Below are 24062 nucleotides of genomic sequence, written 5' to 3' on the forward strand. Positions count from 1 at the left end.
TCTGACTACTACTTGTCCATTATTAGTATCAGTAATTTCTTTCAATCATTTTTCTTTTAACTGTGTGTGCAATTTTGGTGAAGTGATATTTCAGTATACCATTTTTCTTTTAACTGTGTGTGCAATTTTGGTGAAGTGATATTTCAGTATACCTTTTACTGCATTTGTGCTAATTGTTCAATTTTATTGATAAGTCTGTCATGAAGAAACAATACTGTTCCTGCATCAAAAGCTGCTATCAGGTCCCCCTTTCAAGGGAAAAATATAAGAATTTAGAAAGGGACAATGAAAGCCCAAGATAACTCACCTTAGATCCAGTGTTAGAAAAGACCCATGTTTTACCGCAGTCATGATTTATGTACCTTGTGGCGATCTACAAGGTAATACTACTGGTACATACCGAATATCTAAGCTCTGGGTTCAGTACCAGGGTAGTTTCAAACAAGATTAAAAAAGTATTTTTCTACTGTATATCATTCAAGTCTATACACACTAAGTAATCCCAAGGAAGGGGTCAAACTTTCAACCGGAAAACCCATGTGATGTGCCAAAGTACTTGAGGTATGATAATATAACTATATCCTGTAAAGTTCCTTTCAAATTGCATAAGTGGTGTCAGAGAAGTAGTCCACATAAATTACAAGAGCAATCAGTGATAATGTCTTGCCAGATGATAGTCAATTTAGCAGTTGTATTGAGGGGTGATTGGACAGTTTGTTCCTTATTTGTTGCGGCTACTTTGTAGCATGTTGCAGCTACTCGTCATAAACAGGCCAAACCACTCTTTTTATTTAAGGGGCAGAACTCAGCCAAACATTGATCAACAAAGTAGTCAGAACACAGCTTTAAAAAAATTAAAATAATGAAAGGACCACAACTTTTGACAAAAATCACGGAACTAGAAAATGCTGTCAACATGGTCAATATGCACAACTAGCCTGATACTTATAATTTCTGTAATGTTTTGATGAAATCACACCACTAGTTTTTTAAAGACTAGTCTGAAAAAGTTTTGTGACAGATAGACAATAGAGAAGTGATTCTGCATGTTACCACTATCTGACACACAACAAGAATTTGTAACAGAGTTACCAACATCCCCCCCCCCCACCGGCTCGGGGAAGTTTTATATGAAGCATAAAATTGTGCTATGATCTCAGGACTTTCAGTCCAAAATTATGATCAATGCTAGATCTGCAAATGTAACAATAAATTTATTAAGAAATAAAATGAAACACGGAATTTAAAAATGTATCATGCTAAGCTTTGCCCTCAACGTGTAACCTTGACCTTAGAGGTGCAGGTGTTGTGCATGACATATCGTCTTATTATTTTAACTATTTGTGCCAAGTATTTTCAAAATCCCTTGAAATATGAAGAAGTTATAGATCAGACACAAAATATACCCTATAACAGAATGTTAATCTTTGACCTCTAAGAGTGATGACCATTGAGATAGGGCCTGACATATCGTCTTATAATGTTAATCTTTGACCTCTAAGAGTGATGACCATTGAGATAGGGCCTGACATATCGTCTTATTGTGATTATTTGTGCAAAGCATTTTTAAAATCCCTTGATCTATGAAAAAGTTATGGACTGGACACAAAATATACCAAATAACAGACTATGTAAATCTTTGACCTCTACATGTGACCTTGACCTTGGAGGTAGGGAAATGTGTTTCGCATGACATATCATCTTATCATTGTGACTATTTGTGCCAAGTATTTTCAAAATCCCTTGATCTATGAAGAAGTTCTGGACGGGACACAAAATATACCAAATAACAGACTCTGTTAACCTTTGACCTTTATGTGTGACGACTCTGTTAACCTTTGACCTTTATGTGTGACCTTGACCTTGGAGGTAGGGGCGCAGGTGTTGTATTTGACATATTGCCTTATTATTGTGATATTGTGCCTAGTTTTTACAAAATCCCGAAGAGTTTCTAGATCGGACACAAAATATACCCTAAAACAGACTATGTTAACTTTTAGCCTCTAAGTGTGACTTTGAACTTGAAGGTAGGGATGCAGGTGTTGCGCATGACACATTGTCTTTTTATAGTGACTATTTGTGGCAAGTATTTACAAAATCCTATGATCTATGAAAAAGTTATGGACCAGACACAAAATATACCCTGTACCACTGTTAATCTTTGACCTCCAAGTGTTACCTTGACCTTGTAAGTAGGTGACCGGTTGATGTGCATGACACATTGTCTCATTATTGTGAACAATTTTGGCAAGTATATTCAAAATCCCTTCAAAAATAAGAAAGTTATGGACCGTACATGACATATACCCTCAAATAGACAATGTTGACCTTGAATGAGCAAGTGCGACCTTGACCCTGGAGGTAAGGGTCTAGTTGTTGTCTTAGTATAACACATCGCCTTAGTATAACAAACATTTGTGCCAAGTTATTTCAGATTCCTTTGATAAATGACAAAGTTATGGACCGGACATGAAAGTGTGACGGACGGACAGACTGACGGAGCCCATTTCTATATCCCCTTTTTTCTTTAAAAAGGCAGGGGACAAAAATGGAGCGAGGTAATTATCTGACTAACATCAATTGGTAAAATGAATCCTAAAAAATAATTCCAGACCCTTAAGAAACATATAAATTTATATGTGCATGTCAGAGAGTAAAAGGTCACAACTTTATTCTATAGATTTGAACCAACCGCAGACCGTTGACAAGTGTAAATAATAAACTAAATCATGAAATTTTTATTCATTTATTATGAGCAGCATAAATAATCTTATGCATACATCAAAGTTTGTTTCATCTTGAAAACCACATTCTGAATTGTGGCAAATAAAAAAACAAACAAAAAACACAATATTCACAGTTACAATGTTAGCTTAAATATCTGATATTTAATATTTCTAATTATTTTATCAATTAATTTCCCACTTGTCTATAAAAACGAAGGAAAAAAATAGATCAGAACATTTCAAAATTTTATGAACAAGAATGAATAAATCTACAACATGGATACAGACCAAAATATGTTTGACATCATTTAGTATACTATATCTCCGTGAATGAGGGCAAGTTTATTTTGCCATTACTCTACTATTTTAAACTGTTTCTCAAATCCTTAAACCTTAACCATATGCTCATCTTAGTAATATCTAGAATTTTAACACTTCAATAAAAACAATATTTCATTCAATGTACTAAAACAAAACCTATTTGTTTTACATTTAATTTTTATAAAGTCATTTCATAAAAGTATTAAAGAGACAAATTTTTCAAATGGGTGCTTTTTTTCGTATATAATGACATCAGGCAGGTTTTTAATTCGGAAATTTGACTTAATTCACTGTAATCGTCAGATAGCAGAAGAGACTAGAGGTGTACCTTTCTGCAATATTTCAGGCTGGGTAGAAACATAGTTGGATTTACTTCCTAACATACCATACATGATTTGAAATTATAGTTTGAAGGGTTGAAACAAAAATAGTTGAAGTTCATATCCAATTTGTCAAATAAGGATTAAAAATCTGAGAAACAGGCTAAACTTTACGTTGTTAAATCTAATAAAGATTACAGTGGCTAAATAGTTGAAACTATCTTTTCAAAGTTTAATAGTGACATTAAACCACAAGCCAACATAAAGCATTGGTAATTTATCAATGAAGTAACAAAATTAAATTTTCCTATACAGTGTCAGGGGTTGCAACTCTTCATGATTACATAAACTCTTGAAATCTATTCCTAAACTTATTTAAGTAAAAATTTTTTTTTATGTATGGATGTAATATTCTTCTTAAATTAATAAAATAATTTCTTTTATAAATATCAAGCTAATCACTTAGTGTTGTATTACACTGATGTAACATTGTTCACTTAGTGTTGTATTACACTGATGTAACCTTGTTCACTTAGTGTTGTATTACACTGATGTAACATTGTTCACTTAGTGTTGTATTACACCGATGATAACATTGTTCACTTAGTGTTGTATTACACTGATGTAACATTGTTCAAGTTTCAAAGACAAGGTACCCATTATATCAGGCAAGCATCTTTAGATAAACTTACAACTTCTTAGTATATTGTTAAACATTAAAATAATAGTAACATTAGCTCATATGAATATCATATATCATTATTAACAGCGAAAAAAAAAAAAGAAAAAAAGAGAATAGCTTAATGATTTGTTTCATTGTTTAACTTGGGGGGAAACAAACTAAAGTTATAAACAGAACATAATCTATATTTGCAAGTAACAGTATCTACAAGGAATGACGGACACAAAAATACAATGAATTTTAAACCCAATATATGTATGTAAAATGTTTCACATATAATCCAATGTTAATCCCCCGTTTATTTATAATTTACATTACATGAAAAAACACACAAGAATCATTCATGCTTCATACTGATAACAGGTTAATTCATGAATACATGAACAGTACATCAATGTTAATGTCTACTATCTTATACCAGGTGTTGATAATTTAGCGTGAGTGAGTGTATGCCATTCATTGCTTATGTTACCATAGTAATACACTGACCACCATAACAACAATGTTACACTCCATGGAAGTGTCACTGAGATAAAATGAACATTTGCATGGTAAAAATATTACCTTGGATACAACATTAGAAAGATAAAAAGCAAGCTGTAGTCATGGCAATAAAAAAATTAACTTAGACACATTACAGCCTGAAATCTGCAATTAGCAATCTGGATAAAATAATATCAAATTGTTAATTCCAAAAAGAAAGCAACACTTGTGATAAAATACAGTATCTACAGCAACGTAAGGTTGTTTAAAGTTAATGTACAATGTCTTGCCTTATAGTGCAATAAATCTTCACTGTACATAAACAACCAAACCCACCCACATAACTGCCACAAAATATAGTGACACTATAATCCAGTAACATTCTAGTCTAGTTTTAACATGAAACATCCTTAACTAACATAACAGTTTATCCTCAGTTAAACATAAATCCTGTCTCTCCATGAAACATCTTATTCCAAGTCTTGTTATTGAAATAAGAACTTTATAAAAACAAAGAAGTTAGCCGGGCACAAACTTGATATTCTAGTTGAGAAGTCAGCCAAGTTATAGCCTGGTATTCCAGTTATTGTGATTTTACTACAAGCATTTCCATAGTAATTGTGTCAACACTTAGTGTATCATAAATTATGCTTAGGCTACATACGTGTATACTTTCCTGAAAAACAAAAAATAAATGAAAATATAAGGCAGGGACAATTATCATATATAACAAGACAAGCATGCAGTGTTACCGCTCGCCTGTTATATATGATAATATCTAAATTAAAAGGAGCAAAACTGCTAAATTATTGCTTTCAGAATTATGCCCCAAGTCTTACAACTGCACCTTGTCGTGATGATAAGCAAGTATCAAGTTAAATTACATTAAAAGTTTTTGCATGACAACAACAATGACAACAACAACAACGATGCCACAGCAATCATAATAGCTTGACTTTTTCTTTGAAACATACAAGTTAAAATTATCACACAGATCACTAAAGATCAGCATTTTTGGTAACACTCTAAAAGTAACCCTGAAATTTCGTAATTAAGTTGAATTTCTGATACAAAAAAAAATTATAAACCAAAGGCAGACATTTCATTATTTTGACATGAATAAACAAACATTCTTTTGTAAGCTTGTAAAAAAAAACTCTACCAAAGAGACTTTCTCACAAGAGCTGACAATAGGACAGCTTGCTCGACTATTTCCACCCATTCCCTTAAGTGATTTTTGAGACATGCATGCAACAAGTGTAACGCTGACACCAGAGTGAGTACAAAAGCCCTACTTTTTCTTCAAATAGTTAAGCTAAAATGGAATTTGTACAGACATCAATCAAAGTTCTTTAGCTGTAAAGGAATGTTAAATCAATTATCATATTTGTAGTTAATAATGTAGAAATACTGTACCTATCCTCGGGTGTTCTAGCTAAATATTCTCTCTCTATAAGACCTTCTATTCTCTTCTTTATAACAACAGGACTTGGTAAAAATCTACTCTTCAGCTGTTCTGTGCACTGTAATAATCATGTTATTTACATTTAGCATGAAGTTTATATTTATACATGTAATAGCATCTGTTTTTATCGCCAATTTTCATTGGACTACTGTGACATGGCCTGCAGTAAAGCATGTTTTATAGTCCACCAACAATCTAAGATTTTAGCCAAACAATTGTTTCGAAAATACTTTAGCATTAACACTTTCTAATAAATCTTGAAATATTTCTCTATATCTTGAAAACAATCATTTCTTTCTTCAAAAAGAAAACAATTTGTTATAAGTCATTAAGTGTACAGAGAAAGAGAATATAGATATGTCATTGCATAAAAAAGTGAAATTATAAACCTTTTGCATCAATGCATTTATGCAATCTATGGGGAAAAGTTGGGTTGGTTAGGATATAAATATATCAAACATTCCTAGCAGTGATGCCAACCCACAGCAGTCATGGCTGATAATTAACAACTCAACAATTAGGACTTTCTTACCAGAAAAAATAAAATACAAAACCACTAGCAAAGTTATGAACAACAAACCTCTCTGCACAGAAAATCAAAATTACTTTTAGCCCTGGTCCTGTAAATAGTAACATATTAATTAATAAATACCTCAGTAACAAGAACATTATGTTGTAGTTTTCGTCTAGCCTTCATTATTCTCACAATGGCAGCTTCAATCGTGGCTACAGTTAAGGATCAAACCTTTAAATTTTCTATCTTTCTTCATGAAACATTGATATTGTAACTCACCATGCAATATGTGACATTTTTACAGACTGAATGTGCAATATTAACATGCTATTGATCTGTCTGCGCCTAGAGACATTATTTCACTAATGAGATTAGATATTATTAACAACTCTGTTTAATACCAAGCATCTTATCTTTATTATTTGGTTTTTATAAGCATATGAGCCCAATCTTGGTTAAGTTATAAAGTGTCAGGTGTTTCAATATTTATATACAATAGTTCTGCCTTCTTTGTTAATTTTTTTGTGACCGACTACATTATCTAACAATGATAAAATCTATGTAGTGGCCATGTTATATAAACAATATTTCACTTCTACATAACAGTTACTTATATTGCACAAACTGCGGGTATATTAAAGGTCCATTATGCGTCAGAAAATGATATAGTGAATTAGTATTTTGTATGAAAGTCAAAATTCAACTTTGTTTACATTTTGCTACCTTTACAACACATATTGCACATTCAGCGCTACTTTCTTCAGCTGTTGAACATCTAACATGACCTAAATTCATTCTAAAAATATTATTAAACTCATATTTTACATTTCTAAAATTTTTTATAAATATGGATTTCTAAGGCAAATCGTGCCTTTAATATAGCAATGTGCAGCAGTAGATTATAACAGTATAATAGTATAAAGGATATTCATGTTTTCTGTCTTCATCTACTTTAGTCCTTGTCTCCTTCCTCTCAGGCTCCGCTTCACCTTTACTAGCAGCAACTGTCAATTATACATTTCTTATATATAATACTCTAATTACTTCATGTATATAACCATTTTTTTTCTCTACAGCTTATTCTAAGTTAAACTACTTTGTTTTTGTTTTTCCTATGGTTGGAATTGTAACACAATAGCACAATTTCAAATCATATATTGCAACTTTACGACTTTACAAATGGAGTGCCACTTTGTTCTCTACTTTAGCTATAAGCAGGCACCTTTCATGAACCACATTTTTAAGTTAGCATGAATAAGAACCTGCTTTTTATTTGAATCTGTTAACAGCATCAAAATGTTAGAACAGTCAACAAAATAGAACGGTCAGACTGAAAAGATTTGGCGTTTTTTCTACTGAGAATGCAATTTAGTATGTTTTTCTTCCAAAGTGTTCAATCAATAGAATAAAAGTTTAATAATGTTATAAATGATGTTTAAAACAAGTGAGTGTAATAGACAAAGTGTTGATGGTAACTATTTAATCAAAGCAGCAAATATTTTTTTATTGTGTAAATTAAACATATGATACCTGTCTGTATTTTCACTCTGTATAATTTTGAGGTGAACTGGTCATTAACAGTAAACACATGACTTGGTTCTGTAAAACATATCATTCTGTGTAACCAAAACTTCCCCATCAAATATATAATACAGAAAAATAAAAGTGATATACAGATTCAATTTTTAGTTATCATCATTACATATAATATAATACAGTCATGAAACTGTTGAAACATGTACCACTACCTACTTTCAACATAAATCTATAATTTGTAATTCTGAAAAGTGGAAAAAGTAATCATCTTAAGACTAGTAACTCTACTTACTTGAATAAATTCAAGGAAATACTTTGGAAATGCTATGATTGCATTGTAAACGTTAACTTCAAAGACAACCAAAATATGACTTGACAAACAAAACATGACTTGACAAACAAAACATGACTTGATGAACTTTGTGAAGTATTAGTATAGAAAATGATATACACATTACCAATTTCTTTATTTTTTGGTTCTTTGTGTAGAATTCTTTGTGCTATTTTACCAACAGCTAGTGACTGTATTGCCCTCAACAAATCTTTCTCTGGTATATCAGTCTCACTTCTTATCTCCTAATGTCCAAATAAAACATACAATAATATTATACAGACATTCTGTTTATAATACAAAACAAATACCTCACAGTTTCATTGTGTTGACATTATCTAGTACATAACCCTACATGTATACTGAGTTCAGAAACCAAGTATAAGTCATGTCTCTACAACTCAATATTCTTTACATAATTCATCTTAATCAGAGTTAGAGAATTATTATAGATCAACATAACGGATGTCAGAATTAGCATTTTAACTGTAAATATAACTTCCATTAAATCTTATTCATTTCTTTTTCTGAGCTAAATGCACAAAAAACACTGTTATTGTCTTTGTTTCACATTTTTATGAAGCTGAGCACCTATAAAAACAACAACAATCTCCGCCACCTTACAAATTAGTTCCAAACCATGAAAATACAATTAAAACTTATATGTTTGGGGCAAATGATTTCAATTGTGTGGTCTTCATTTTACTTCATCATTGAAGTCCTCTTGAATATATTCGATGTAAGATATCTTGAATATATTCACTAAAAGATAAAACACTTTAACTAGCATGTACAGACCTCGTATGTCCATTTATCTCTATTGTTAAACAGCATCAATACACACATCTGGTATGTGGACACTTGTATTATATGTTTTCTTGGACCTTTAGATGAGCTGGCACCAACACTTTCACTCGAGTCCTCTTTCTTTACACCATAAAATACTGCATTCAGATCAGCTGACCCAAGCTGTGGTTGTAAGGTTAACTGTCTACCACTGTGCTTGGCTAGGTAAAACCTGTATCAACAAAATGAACATAATTGAAAAAAATCTCAAATCTAAAATGGAAATTGAAACAAACAAACAAGAGGGCCATGATGGCCCTGAGGTCGCTCACCTGTATATAGCCCCCCCCCCCCCCCCCCAACCCCCCCCCCAACGTTGCAGGGCCAATTTAACCCAAGGGCTTTTATTTGCACAAACTCGGTAGACACCCATAAGAAGATGTTTCATGCTAAACATCTAAGCTCTAGCTCATTGGGCTTTTTAAAAGAAGATTTTTTAAAGTTTTTACTATACACACATAGTTAGAAACAATGACACCCCTGGGGCCGGGCCAGTTTTGACCCCAGGGTTTTTATTTGAACAAACTTTGTAGACACTTACTAGAAGATGTTTCATGCTTAATATCTAAACTCTAGCTATTTGGGTTTTTTCAAAGAAGATTTTAAGTTTTTGCTATACACATATAAAGAAAATCAATGACCCCCGGGGCGGGGCCAATTTTTACCCCAGGTCTTTTATTTGACCAAACTTTGTAGACACTCACTAAAAGATGTTTCATGCTTAATATCTTAACTCTAGCTATTTGGGTTTTTTCAAAGAAGATTTTTTTAAGTTTTTGCTATACACATATAAGGAAAATCAATAACCCCCGGGGCGGTGCCAATTTTGACCCCAGGGCTTTTATTCGAACAAACCTGGTAGACACCTATTAGAACATGTTTGATGCTAAATATCTTAGCCATAGCTCTTTGAGTTCTTTAAAAGAAGATTTTTTAAGTTTTTACTATATGCATATAGGGAAAATCAATGACCCCCCGGGGCGGGGCCAATTTTGACCCCAGGGATTTTATTTGAACAAACTTGGTAGACACTTATTAGAACATGTTTCATGCTAAATATCTTAGCTCTAACTCTTTTGGTTCTTTAAAAGAAGATTTTTTAAGTTTTTACTATATGCATATAGGGAAAATCAATGACCCCCTGGGGCGGTGCCAATTTTGACCCCAGGGCTTTTATTTGAACAAACTTGGTAGACACCTATAAGAACATGTTTGATGCTCAATATCTTAGCCATAGCTCTTTGAGTTCTTTAAAAGAAGATTTTTTAAGTTTTTACTATATGCATATAGGGAAAATAGGGAAAATCAATGACCCCCTGGGGCGGGGCCAATTTTGACCCCAGGGCTTTTATTTGAACAAACTTGGTAGACACCCATTAGAACATGTTTCATGCTAAATATCTTAGCTCTAGCTCTTTGGGTTCTTTAAAAGAAGATTTTTTAAGTTTTTACTATATGCATATAGGGAAAATCAATGACCCCCCCCCCCGGGCGGTGCCAATTTTGACCCCAGGGCTTTTATTTGAACAAACTTGGTAGACACCTATTAGAACATGTTTGATGCTAAATATCTTAGCCATAGCTCTTTGAGTTCTTTAAAAGAAGATTTTTTAAGTTTTTACTATATGCATATAGGGAAAATCAATGACTCCCCGGGGCGGGGCCAATTTTGACCCCAGGGCTTTTATTTGAACAAACTTGGTAGACACTTATTAGAACATGTTTCATGCTAAATATCTTAGCTCTAACTCTTTTGGTTCTTTAAAAGAAGATTTTTTAAGTTTTTACTATATGCATATAGGGAAAATCAATGACCCCCTGGGGCGGGGCCAATTTTGAACCCAGGGCTTTCATTTGAACAAATTTGGTAGACACCAATCAGAACATGTTTGATGCTCAATATCTTAGCCATAGCTCTTTGAGTTCTTTAAAAGAAGATTTTTTAAGTTTTTACTATATGCATATAGGGAAAATCAATGACCCCCCGGGGCGGGGCCAATTTTGACCCCAGGGCTTTTATTTGAACAAACTTGGTAGACACCCATTAGAATATGTTTCATGCTAAATACCTTAGCTCTAGCTCTTTGGGTTCTTTAAAAGAAGATTTTTTAAGTTTTTACTATATGCATATAGGGAAAATCAATGACCCCCCGGGGCGGGGCCAATTTTGACCCCAGGGCTTTTATTTGAACAAACTTGGTAGACACCCATTAGAAGATGTTTCATGCCAAATATCTAAGCTCTAGCTCTTATGGTTTTTTAAAAGAAGATATTTAAAGTTTTTTCTTTCGGTTGCCATGGCAACCAGAGTTCTGCATGGAATTAAATTCTTTGAACAATTTTTAAAGGTGACCACCAAAGGAACATTCCTGTGAAGTTTGGATGAAATTGGCTTAGTGGTTTATGAGGAGATGTCATTTAAAGTAAAAGTTTACGGACGGACGGACGCCGAACAGACGCCGGACGAAAAGCGATCACAAAAGCTCACCCTGTCACTTTGTGACAGGTGAGCTAAAAAGAGGGTGATGACAGCCCTGAAATATAAAAACTCTGCACTTGCCCCTTCTTCTATTGTTACAGAATGACCTCTATTGTTCTGTTTACAGTTAGATGGCCCTTTAACTCTATTCGGTAGTGCAAATGGACGCCAGACGAAAAGCTATCAAAAATGCTCACCTTTTCACTTTGTGACAGGTGAGCTAAAAACACTTGTTTTGAGGCATAGTAGAAGTTCTTTGTACATTATTCAAAATTTACAAAACCAAAACCCAAACATACCCAAAATATGTTTTAACCCTTCTTTACACATATTCAAAGTGATCCACATTATCAAATATTGATGCTGACTATGTTGTTAACATCCAATCATGATCATTTATTTAATTTTGGCAACATTCACTTTCTAACACTCATTATAATTCTTTCTCTTAAAAGAAAGTTGTCTATTTCAGTTGACTTTTCCAAATACTTGGCTGGAAATTTATGATCAACCTTAAAATTAAAGGCAAGTCCTATTTCTTAAACATAAATTGAAAATGTTATCTCAATGAATCTATGACTTTGTCCGTACCTTCTGAACTGTTCGAAGGCAGATCTAGGAGCCTGTGGTATATTACACTTAGGTGTGGCAGATTGGGTGGGCCAGTATCCTGTAGTGAGTACTCTCACAGTTAAATCTACTCCCTGTAAATTTACCTGTAACATAAATTAATATAAAATACATTCAAAGTTTACCAACTCAACTTTATATATAAATAGAGAACTAGCACAGGACTTTATTTAATCTTTACAAACTTACTATGTAAAGACAAAATATAGAATCTAAGAAATGTATTAATGTAAAACACAATAAATGTGATCTTATATTTCAGGATGTAATTATTGTTGTTTGCATACTCTATAATATCTAAGTCAAGAACTGTCAAGTAACTTCCTGTATGAGTCACAAGTGTTCATTACAGAGGTTGTTAGAATGATGAATAATTCAAGTTTTGTAAATAATTTATATGTATAGTTTTTGGAATAAAAAAAACTTCAGAAGAAATACTTTTGATATATTTTGCACTTTGATCCAAAGAAAAAATTGCACTATTACACAGATTTCACAAAAACTAAAAAGTTTTTTAATTTGCGAGATATAAATGAAACATTTTCGAGATTTTATTTAAGCACCTACATTAGCTTGGTTTATAAAGCCCCTGAATTCCTCCATATAGCCATTTGACACGGTCATATCTTTAAACATTCCTTCCAGTTTTGATGTAAATTGACAGCCACATTCAGTCTGTAAATAAGGATAAATACATTTTACATTCCAATATTAAAGCAATGTTCATTATAATAGGAGCTATTTATGATGAATGGGTGGGTAGTGAGTGAAAACTAGAAATGTATCTATAGAATACCCTCACATTCCAGTGTTATGTCAGTCTACCGATGGACAGCAAAGAAATGGGGGCATAAAAATAACTTATAACTGTAATGTTACTATCCTCTTATACTGGAAAAGGAAAACCAAAGTTCTGTTTACTTAAGAGATCATGTTTTATCTTTAACTTAGAACTTGAAGATCATGTTTTACCTTTAATTTGGAGGTCATGTTTTAACTTAGAGATCATGTTTTATCATTAACTTGGAGATCATGTTTTAACTTCGGAGACATTTTTTTTATTTTTAACTTGGAGATCATGTTTTACTTTGAACTTGGAGGTCGTTTTTACCTTTAACTTGGAGGTCATGTTTTACCTTTAACTTGGACATCATGTTTTATCTTTATCTTAGAGATCATGTTATATCTTTAACTTCGAAATCATGTTTTTTCTTTAACTTGGAGATCATGTTTAACTTTAACTTGGAGTTCATGTTTAACTTTAACTTGGAGTTCATGTTTTACCTTTAACTTGGAGATCATGTTTAACTTTAACTTGGAGATCATGTTTTACCTTTAACTAGGAGATCATGTTTTTACCTTTAACTTGGAGATCATATTCTTCTCTGAGTCATCAGAAACACTCTTATTGAGCAGTAATCTACGTGCCAGATGTTGTTTATAGTATCGCTCAAACACATCTTTCTCTTGTAGAAAACGGAATAATACCATACTCTTGTCTAACACAGTCTCTATCTCCTGCTCTGTCATCTACATACATAAAGATGTCATCTATTAGACATATACATAATTGTAATCTCGATTTAAACAAATACAAAAGCCTCCCTTTTATAAGCAAAATTAACTTTGTTTAACAATGTCACATTAAAAAAACAAATGTCATGGCAATTTATACTTGTCATATTACACTTTAAATGCTTAATAATATATACAGCAAAGATTACATACCCCTTTTACTCCCTTTTTCAGTTTATCATCTATAAAGAGGGACAGAAATTCCGGGGACTTGGCATTCAGGTTTATAAAATACTCAAAGTCACTTGATATCATCTTTTTAAATAGATTATCATTGCTGAATGACTCATGCAGGAAATGGTCAAATCTATCCTTCAAATCAAGTAGATTCTGAAATAAATCAAAACATATACTGAATTAACATTAAAGTATATAATATAATGTTATACATCCATTACACCTTGAGGATGGAACAATGGAACTGACTCATTCATTAATTCATATCAACTGAAGCTACACTGGAAAATGTTAAGTCTACTTTATCTGTAGATAAAGATTTTTAATAATGCTAAAGTAAGGTACAATACATAAAACTAAATCTCACATAAAGTAAAAACCAACAAAAGGCTATGGAATTAAGGAATGTGTATCTATTTACCTGTACATATGTGATAGCATTTTTGCCATCTTCACCTTCCTCAGATACGAGAGCTTTGCCCTGCTCTCGTAGATAACCACTGATACATGTACACATTGTCTTTAAACCATTTGGTACTCGTACCAACAGTTTGTACATACAACATAAATCTACAATATACAAACATATTGTTATAGTACCTAGCTGATACATATATAACGTTAATATTGAAACGAAATCATTGTAGGTGCTGAAACTGCAATAAACTATTATATTATGAAAATAAAAAATTCAGTATTTCCGTATCCTGTTAGCTAGTCTGATAAGTTCCTTATATAAAAAATATCAAAGACCCTTGCTGGATTCAAAGCAATAGCATAGTGGCAGTCAATGAATTTAAGATTTTGAATTTACTAGCCAGAAGTCCAGTTTTGAATTTATTCTACTATATATTTAACTAAATTTTCTTAAAATGTTCACTGGCCGAACAAATTTTCACTGGCCATGGGCCACCTGGCTAGTTCTCAATTTGATGACTGTAGTGGGCAAAGTGATTTGGTGTAAGAGTACTTAAAAATTTGACAATAGATGCAGAGTCAGTTTGAAACCATCTATGATTGTTTTACAAATTGCGAGAATGACCACTTATTAATATTCTAATTAACATTAAAAAAAAAGAAATGTCAATAGAACAAAGTCTCTTAGTTTTTGTAATGTTTAAGTAGTGTTCATTGAATACTAAGCAGGAAGTTTATTACAACAGTTTGTTTTAGTATTAAGATATAGTGTGACCGAGTATAAAATATCTTTTATAACTCAAGTTTATAACAAATTGTCAGTGAGTGAGTGCACATCATTGTCAACATAATTAAAGGACTAAAGGTCATCATGCACAGTCATTTCAAGATAAAAAGTTGTCTTCTTTTTAAACTAAACTTTCAATATCAATGTGCAAAGACCACTTAACTTCTCTGATTTTTTTGTCTTATTTATCCTTTGACAATGAAAATACTTCCTTATACTACAGACAAACAAAACTGTTTATAATGCAATTTGTGTGATTTTTCACTTTGACAATTATAAGAGATAACTTTCACCTAAGAATAGCTCTATCTATAATTAGATGCTGATTCAGATGCCTATTTACATCTTTAATTTCATTTGATGCCCTTTCGTGACACATATATCTCTATATAAGTAGCAAAATCTTTCAACACAAATCACAGTTTTGTGAATTTTTAATAAGTTGCAAAGAAATAAATAAATAATGCTACCTGATTTTCAATAGATGGTAATATATCTGAAACTGTTTTCTGCTATTTATGTGTTGTCACTTTAACATTTGTGATCTAATTCTTTTATGTGAAATTTTGAGAAACAAACTTTATTTCACGATTAATGAATCTTTTATTTTTTTTTATAGACATGGGACTTTAAAACTGCCCAAGGTCTCGCTAAAAAACAAACATATTTATAATTTTATCTTAGGCCTCAGATATAAATAAATTTTCTAAAGAGCATACATACCATCTGTTTTGTTGTTTTTGAGCATATGTACAACCCCAGAGTTCTCCATCTGTAATACAGTTATATACATTTATATTTTTCAATATTATAATATGTGGGAATAATTAGAGTCCAATAATTATCTTTTCAAGCATGAATATCACATGACCACTGAAAAACACTGTATATTATAGTGTCCAGAATTGTTCTGCAAAACCTATCAACCAAATTTAATGTACCTTGATGGCAGTAACCAACATGATGTCAACTTGCACATATCATAAACAATTTGACCATGACCTTTTAGGGTTAATTTAAACTAAAGTTAATTCCTTGAATTTTGCTGAAACTTTGTTATTAATGATTGTATAAACCGGTATACTCCCCTTACAACTTTAGTTGTAGGACCAGGGGGACTGGGGATGGGGGGACTGGAAACGGGGGGACTGTGGGGAGGGGGGGACTGAGGGTATAATGACTCACCTCAACAATGGTTTTCATATGCTTGCTAATCAATTCCTCCTCTAGAACTTTAACTATTGGCTCCTCGGTTGTTTTATCAAGATAATGTGTAGCTCTCTCAGCCTCCTCATTTATACGAGCTTCAACTTTCTTTATATACATTGATGCACTGTTCTCTGCTAAAAACTTCTGACTCTCAGCCTAAAATATGTCCAATATTCTCCTATTAATTTAAAGAATTTATGTTCATCTTGAAGTATATAACCTTTGTGTGATCAAAGCTTTTAATCTGGAACTCAATTTTAATGTACAAGCATTTAAAGGGACAACATTGCTTTTTCTCTGACCCTGTTGAAAACAACTTCGGAATTCTTTAGCAGTGACATGAAGTAGAATGCAGGGGAAAAATGGTTAAACCATGAAATTTCTGATAGAATTTTAAGCACCATTAAGGGGAAAGCTTCCTTGCAGATTTGACAAAATAAAACACCACATCTTATAATCTAACCTCTAGTATACGTTACATTATACATGTTAGATACTTTCATATTACTTCATCTGTATTATCATTACACATCATCCTTACACCACAACAAAGCTATACCTGGTAGAATTCCCTGGATTCTGAGAGGAAAGGTTGTTCAAAATCTTCAACATATACTTGTCTTGTTTCTATTCCTAAAATCATCAACATCTGACATGCATTCTTTACAGCTCCCCTGTAATATACACAAATGAAATGTTCATTTTAAAACACAACTAGAAGGGGATTTTGTCACAAAAACATGTCTCCCACGTATGTACTCTAAGGATGTAAATACAACCAGCAGTTTGACCTGTGGGAGCCAGACAATTTGATTTTTTAGCTCTGGCTGCCATTTTGTGCAGAGAAGCGGAACATGCCAGCAAGCACAACTACGATTTACTGATCAATCCTCTCAAGTTTTGTTGAAATCCCCCCCCCCCCCCCCAGGAGTTTGACCTGAGGTAGCAGACAAGCTTAATGCGGACAAAAAACAATATATCTCCCAGAATTTTTGGGAGACATAACAAATACTTTAATTTTGACATACACTAGAAATACAATTTACTTTGTACATGTAATAGTGAAATTAAGGCCATTTTTCTATCAAAAATCATAACAGGAATTGCCCCATCAAGCAAAATGCACAAAAAAAGGGACAAATAACTTACAGATAATTAAATATGTAATATAAAAACTTGTTATTTTGAGACTAGGATTAAGGAAGTCACCTATCAACAACTTCTCCTCTTCTTTCTTTTGCCACCATATCTAGGAGTGTGTGTCTTAGATGTTCATTAATTGTCTGGTAACGTACTACTTCATCTCTAAATATCTTTAGTCCGAGATTATACACATTATCCACATTGTTCTGCTGTACATATACTCTATCCTTTAAAAAAAAGGTAATTTATTAGATCTCTATAGTAGAAGCTATACAACATAATTTACACGTGAATATCAGCATTCCTTATAACATACTAAATGTTGACATCTTACATGTATTGTAGTACATTCTAAAATGACCCGCAGTTTTCCCTACTGAACATAGAAGAACTGAAAGTGTGTGTTATTATGCAATAAAATCACTGTTGACGTTCTATATTTAGAAATGTGACATATAAACCTTAATACATATGACGTAACCGATAAAAAATGCAACACGCTGAAAAAAAGTAAGGGAACAAATCAGGCGCAATTTAGCTTAATATCAGGTACGGCAGCATTTGTTTGTTGATGTTGTGTTAGAATTGAAATAATATATCCAAATCCGTGATTTTATTGCTTGATAAAAGCACTGTTTGTCGTTCGGATACATATTATTATATCACTCAGACTATGCCCTCATGATATAATTCCTCTCATCCAAACTCCAAACAGTGATTTTATTGGGCGATAAAATCACTGTTTAGGATATATTATTTCTTAATAATCTTATTTTTTGTTAATGTCCAGAAAAATTTGCTAAGACCTTTTCAAGGCTCATAATAACCAATAAAACAACAGATGTAACCTCACTAATCTGCAGAAACAAACCCTTAATTTGATAAATTTTATGAATGTGCGAGTTTCATGATATTTTCACAAATCTTTTATGAAAGAGAACCAAACATTACTCTGAACTTTCAAAACAATGATATAGAGTTTTTCAGATTTTATACTTTTTTACAAATTAAGTTACACTTAAACAAATCTTATCACCTTATGAAATTACATGAAGTTCACAAAGAATGATAAGACAATTTATATATTATAATTTATAGCACTTTATTGTAGCACTTGATTTCATGTTATTTAGGTATACAGTGAAACGTTAACTTACCATATACATAAGTATATCTCTTATCATAACCATAGAAGTTTGATGATCACTCCAGGCACTGTTCAATGTTAGTAGAAAATTATTGTTTAATGCTGCAAGTACATCTACTTGTACCTGAAAAACATAAGTAACAATTAGTGATGATCCGATCAGTTACTCTTATGTAAAGCGACAATAATCGATTCACAAAAATTTGTTCTGTGACATTGTCGAAAATGTTTAAAGTATCAAAGGGAATTAATTCTGACGGTAATTTTCTTTTAGGAACACACCACTGATCGCAAAAAATCATCCCGGAGACAATTTGGAGTTGAACAGGATCAATAAGTGATGTAAACAATAGTAATATAATGTGACGTGAATGTTATTTTTTGACATCCATTGAAAATAAAATCTATTTCGTAAAATTATGACTAAATAAGGTTAAAACTGTGTTGAAAAGTGCTAAATGAAGTTCATGTTGCTAAATGTAATCAAGTGCCTTGGGAAGAAATGTTACTCCCTATTTCTTTTTAAGGTGACTTTACCTGAAAAGTTATCGATTATGTCCCATTCGACTGAACCGATGATCGATTGGGACAAATTTCACCTGATTTCCATCACTAGTAACAATCATTACTACATGTAACTTTACACACATTTCCTTAATTTTTGAAGAATTTAACTGGTGATATGGCAACTTTCAAGCCTTTTATAGATGTCAGAAAAACCTGGATAAATTATTTCAAGACAAGCAGACACCTGAATATAATCAAAAGTTTTCAGCTAGATAGCTAGTTCATTTTATAATTTAAATGAAACCAATGTAATGTACGTGTATTTCACACAGTGAACACAAGGTGCAATATTTTCATGACTGGTGTGAAAATACAACATCTTGTGTTTACAAAAGAAATATAATTTAATCTTGCATAAGGAAACCCATGCTTTTTTAACATATTGTGGTAATTTTTACCGATTTATGTTGAGTAACTCATCATTTTCTCATGCAATTTCCTTATGATGTCATCAAATCATGTTAAAAAATATACAATAAAATGTTCTGAATAAGTAAATTTGTAGATTGCCAGTTCAGGTTAAAGTAATTTAAAATTTCCAACGAAACTATCTAAACGGTCTACATAATTTTACCTTTTTCACTAGATGTTCTGTGACAACTTCTTGCAAACCGGAGTACAGTTTCTCGCCATGTTTATGTAGGACCATGGTGTATGCATTTCTATACAATTCTTCAAAACTAAGACCGCTGTTATTTTTCTTCTGTATTTCTTGTATAGCATTTTTTAATAATGCCCAAATATTGTCTACATACTTCTCATCCATAGTCATCTGTACAAAACAAGAAAATTAGACATTTTACATAACATGTTGTTGATAATTCTGGGGATCTTCATTATGATTACATGCTACATGACTCAAATATGTATAAAACTTTTGCTAGCAGTACTTGTATTGATTTTTTCACCATAACACTAAACAGATGATATATTTATATTTATTATAAGGGGCCTCTTTATATTTATTATAAAGGGCCTCTTCCCAATTTAAAATAATTTTCTTTAAAACCAACAAGTGGCACAATATATATATATTATTTCATCACTCTGCATTAATGCTGTTGTTGATTTCTTAGAAGAAGTATTTTCCTTATTACTTACACATGAAAATATGAATCAGGGCTCTGAGTAAGGTCTGACTCTTATGAGTCAAGGACAGACCAAAATTTTTGTCAATTTGATAAAATCATTTTTTCATGCATGCTGTTATTGTTGTATTTTTAAATGCTATGTATAACTTAAAGTAATCTTTACCGTGGAAGAAATAGGTATATAATTGGTAAAATAAAGATGAGTTATCAAAAATATTTGATGCATTGGGAACAAATACAACATAATATTTATCAATATTGATAAATATTAGTATTTACTAATGTTTTCTTGAACATTACTTTTCTTGTGGACAGTTATTTTCACCTGACTGCTACAGAAAATAATATGGTGGCCGTGAAATTTCCTGGATTGTTTGTGTAAATACATCCTACAAACACTAATTTGTGTTTTCATTAGTGCATAATGTAAACATATATGTAAGTTATTATAATGTGGCCCCTTTAAAAATAATTTCTATCAGATTTCTGCAGAAAATTTAGCAAATTTTACAGTTTGCCATTATTCAGAGATGTGCTTGTCTAATTTTACAAGCATTTATTTTGGTAACTTACTGGCTGCCAATTTCATTCATTCTTCATTGGCAATAAATGTGCGTACTTGCAATTGAAGACTTTAAGTTTGAAAGATGAGTACTAGTGTGACTGGGCTTGCTGAGTCTATATTCGCAAACATTTTCTAAACCTACACTATCATTATAAACACAGACTTCCAGAAATATGTCAGTCCAACGGACATGTCTGATAAATTTTGATTAGGTCTGACAATTCTTTATTCCGGATTGGTCGGTCTTTCAGCTGTTATCTAAGTCGCTCATATAAAAAATGGCTTCGCTAAATGTGCAAAACTTGGGAAGAAACGAAAATCTACATCAGAGGAGCGAACAAAACAGAAGTAAAAACATGAAAAGAATAGACCCTAGAGAAAATTTAATGACAAATGGAAGCAAGACTATGAATTATTGGTGTACGACATGGAGGAGGTGAAAATGTGCTGTACCGACTGTGCGTAAAATTAGAAGTGTCTAAGAGTAAGAAACAAAAAGTGTCTTAGAAATACAAACACCAGTTTTTCTTTGATTTTGTTTAATATCTTTTGGTCTGACAGTTTTCATTTCTGTATGGTATGTCAGACCAAATGTCTGACATTTTTTTTAAATATCCGGAAGTCTGTAAACATTATTTTACAAATTCAGTATGTACATGAATAAAGCTAATTTACCGATATCGCCCGATAAGTAATATATGCACAAGAATAAAGATCATAAAGCCAATTTAAGACCGGTAAGTAGTCAATTAGAATCTTATGTTTGATTTTTACAAATTTTGTACGTCAAAATGCAGGCGAGTACAATTTATGAAGGGTGAGTAAATTTGAAGGGGTAGGGCGAGTGACTCTCGAAAAATTCATTGAGACTTGTATGACATGCAATTATTTCCTTGCAAGAACTCTTTAACGAATTGGCAGAAATCAGATGTTAGCAGAAAAAAATGACTAATTAATATTCTGCTGCCGGCCAAATAAGGCTCCCACGTTTACAATTTTTTGTAAACGCTTACACGATTGCTAAGAACCGAAACAATACCGTTTAAACGGTGGTACCTCTATATACTATACTGTTACACACTATTTATTTGAGTCACCAAATGATGTCTTTCTTTCTATTAATAATACATGTACAAATAAAGAATGTGCAAGGCTCATCACGCTTGAGTCAGCACACATTTTTTGCATTGTAACCCCATTTTTTACCAAAAATGTATTATGTCACAAGCAATTTTGCACGGTAATGCTGTTTGGAGGGTTGTAAACACCCATTTTCCGTTTGTTTACTTGGGAATAAACCACTAGAATTGATAAAATCCATGATTACAGGCAATGATTAAGAAATTTTGTAACACAATATGGTCATTTCGATTAAAAGGTAAACAATATCGGAAACGTTTATGAATGAAAATCGAAACGAATCCGTTTAAACGTGTAATCGTGGGGGCCTTACTGCCAAAAATAATGTAATCTAAGATATATTTCTTTTAATGTGAAACACTAGATATGCAGGCTTGGAGTTTGAGACGCATAACATTTTAACAGCAATAAATGTAAATCAATCAAATCTGCTTACAGGGAATGCCCTAATCCTCATTTTGGTATCTTTTCTGGCTTGATTTCGGCTCATTTTTCTTTCAATAAACGTCGCAAATTGTGACGAAAATCAGCTGAAATCAAAATCGAAAGCGATGTTTCATATATTTTCAAAGGCTAAAAGGTTAAATCAAGTTTGGACACTCGTGTAGAGCTTTCTTTTACAAAGAAAGTTAGTGCTTATTCTTGAACCTCATGTCTATTCAGAAAATGTATTTCTTTATCAATAAATTATGTCAGCAAATTTTTTTTCTGAAATTTCTGTTGTGTTTTAACTCCCAGAATACAATTTTCCTATATCCGGTTGTAATGAATTTCGATAAAACCTATACCAATACCGTACAATATCGACATGCACTGTCAACGCTGTCAATACCGTACAATACCGACATCCTCTACTACATTAATGGCTACGTTCATTTATTAGTCGCCGGTAGAAACCGGCGACTATATTTGTAACAGTTTAATATTATACCTATGGTAGAAGAAGCCCTTAAAATCTGAAAATAAAAGCATATCATTTATTGAACAATTAAATACCACAATTAATTTTCAGTTATCTCAAAAATTCAAACATATATGATAACTTTGCTCAATGAAATGAAATATACACATATTGACATCTTAAAAAGCAACATAACAATTTTCATAAAATTAATCAATAATGTTTCCCTAAGGATCAGTTATTGAATTTAGGCATTCGGAACTATTATTTAGGCGCATTCAGATCGGTCCCAAAACTAGTCAAATCGGCCCCGAAACTAATGAAATGAGCCTCAAAACTAGTCAAATCGGCCCAAAACTTATTTGTTGGTTATTGAAAATGATTGATAATTGTATAGACTGTCGAAGTGTTGTGCGGAAACGGTTGGAGGCAGTCACTTGTGATGCTTGTGCGAATGGCAACATAGGAAGTGTAATACCGGTGAGTTACTTTAATTGACAAAACTTATCAGGAGTAAAAATATTGCCATTACAATTGAAAATATATCATCATGACTAACAGGTTTAAATACTTAAAATAATGGTGAATGAATTGCCATAGCAAAATAAATAAAAACATTTTTATTTCTAAATTCAATTTTTTAAAGAGTAGTTTTTAATTTAAATTATAGTTAATTAATAAAAGTAAATACATTAATAAAAATAAATAGAGATGCAATGCTACTGGATTAACGAATGCGTGATGCAATTAACGGTACATATGTAATTAAAGTGCGAACAACGTGCTACCTGGTTAAACGTGACGGTGTTCAAACTTAATTTGATTTGTCGCACGTACATGAGTGGATATAGAACACGCAGACAATATAGATATATAACATATATGAATGCATTCTATATGCAGATGATCAAGTGCTGTTTGCAATGTCCCCTGAAAGTTTACAGTCAATGTTAAATGACGTCGTTGTTTATTGTAATACTTGGGGTTTGAAAATAAATACGTCAAAAACC

At 32.2% G+C, this 24062-nt stretch overlaps 1 protein-coding gene across 3 annotated transcripts; it reads right to left on the reverse strand.

Moving 5' to 3' along the window:
• Positions 1–2730: 2730 nt before the first annotated feature.
• Positions 2731–22911, reverse strand: LOC132731378 (cullin-3-like). 3 transcript variants are annotated; one of them, XR_009625881.1, is made up of 20 exons: positions 22588–22911; positions 19930–20127; positions 18799–18912; positions 17708–17868; positions 17058–17172; positions 16475–16654; positions 16013–16061; positions 14507–14655; positions 14062–14238; positions 13693–13863; positions 12901–13008; positions 12295–12419; positions 9177–9396; positions 8506–8623; positions 8042–8110; positions 7440–7515; positions 6650–6719; positions 5949–6055; positions 3997–5208; positions 2731–3890 (listed from the first exon to the last, which is right to left on the reverse strand). XR_009625881.1 is itself a non-coding variant. In XM_060717555.1 (19 exons), the coding sequence occupies exons 1-19, from the start codon at positions 22639–22641 to the stop codon at positions 5184–5186; spliced, it is 2286 nt and encodes a 761-aa protein (XP_060573538.1). In that variant the 5' UTR covers positions 22642–22911; the 3' UTR covers positions 2731–5183. The 3 variants fall into 3 exon arrangements, 1 of the variants encoding a protein (XP_060573538.1); XR_009625880.1 differs by having other exon boundaries at positions 3926–5208; XM_060717555.1 differs by having other exon boundaries at positions 2731–5208.
• Between the last annotated feature and the right edge of the window lie 1151 nt (positions 22912–24062).

Source organism: Ruditapes philippinarum, unplaced genomic scaffold, assembly GCF_026571515.1.
Source record: "Ruditapes philippinarum isolate M1 unplaced genomic scaffold, ASM2657151v2 ctg1973_1_1_1_1, whole genome shotgun sequence".
Taxonomy (NCBI): domain Eukaryota; kingdom Metazoa; phylum Mollusca; class Bivalvia; order Venerida; family Veneridae; genus Ruditapes; species Ruditapes philippinarum.

Excerpts from the sequence above, each read along its gene's own strand:
- LOC132731378 (XM_060717555.1), bottom strand. The coding sequence starts at position 22,641 with ATGAGCCGAAATCAAGCCAGAAAAGATACCAAAATGAGGATTAGGGCA. Across the intron at positions 17,173-17,707 it reads AGAGGAGAAGTTGTTGATAG|GGGAGCTGTAAAGAATGCAT; the intron begins GTGACTTCCTTA and ends TGTATATTACAG. Across the intron at positions 6,720-7,439 it reads GATGAAGACAGAAAACATGA|GATTGAAGCTGCCATTGTGA; the intron begins ATATCCTTTATA and ends AACTGTAGCCAC.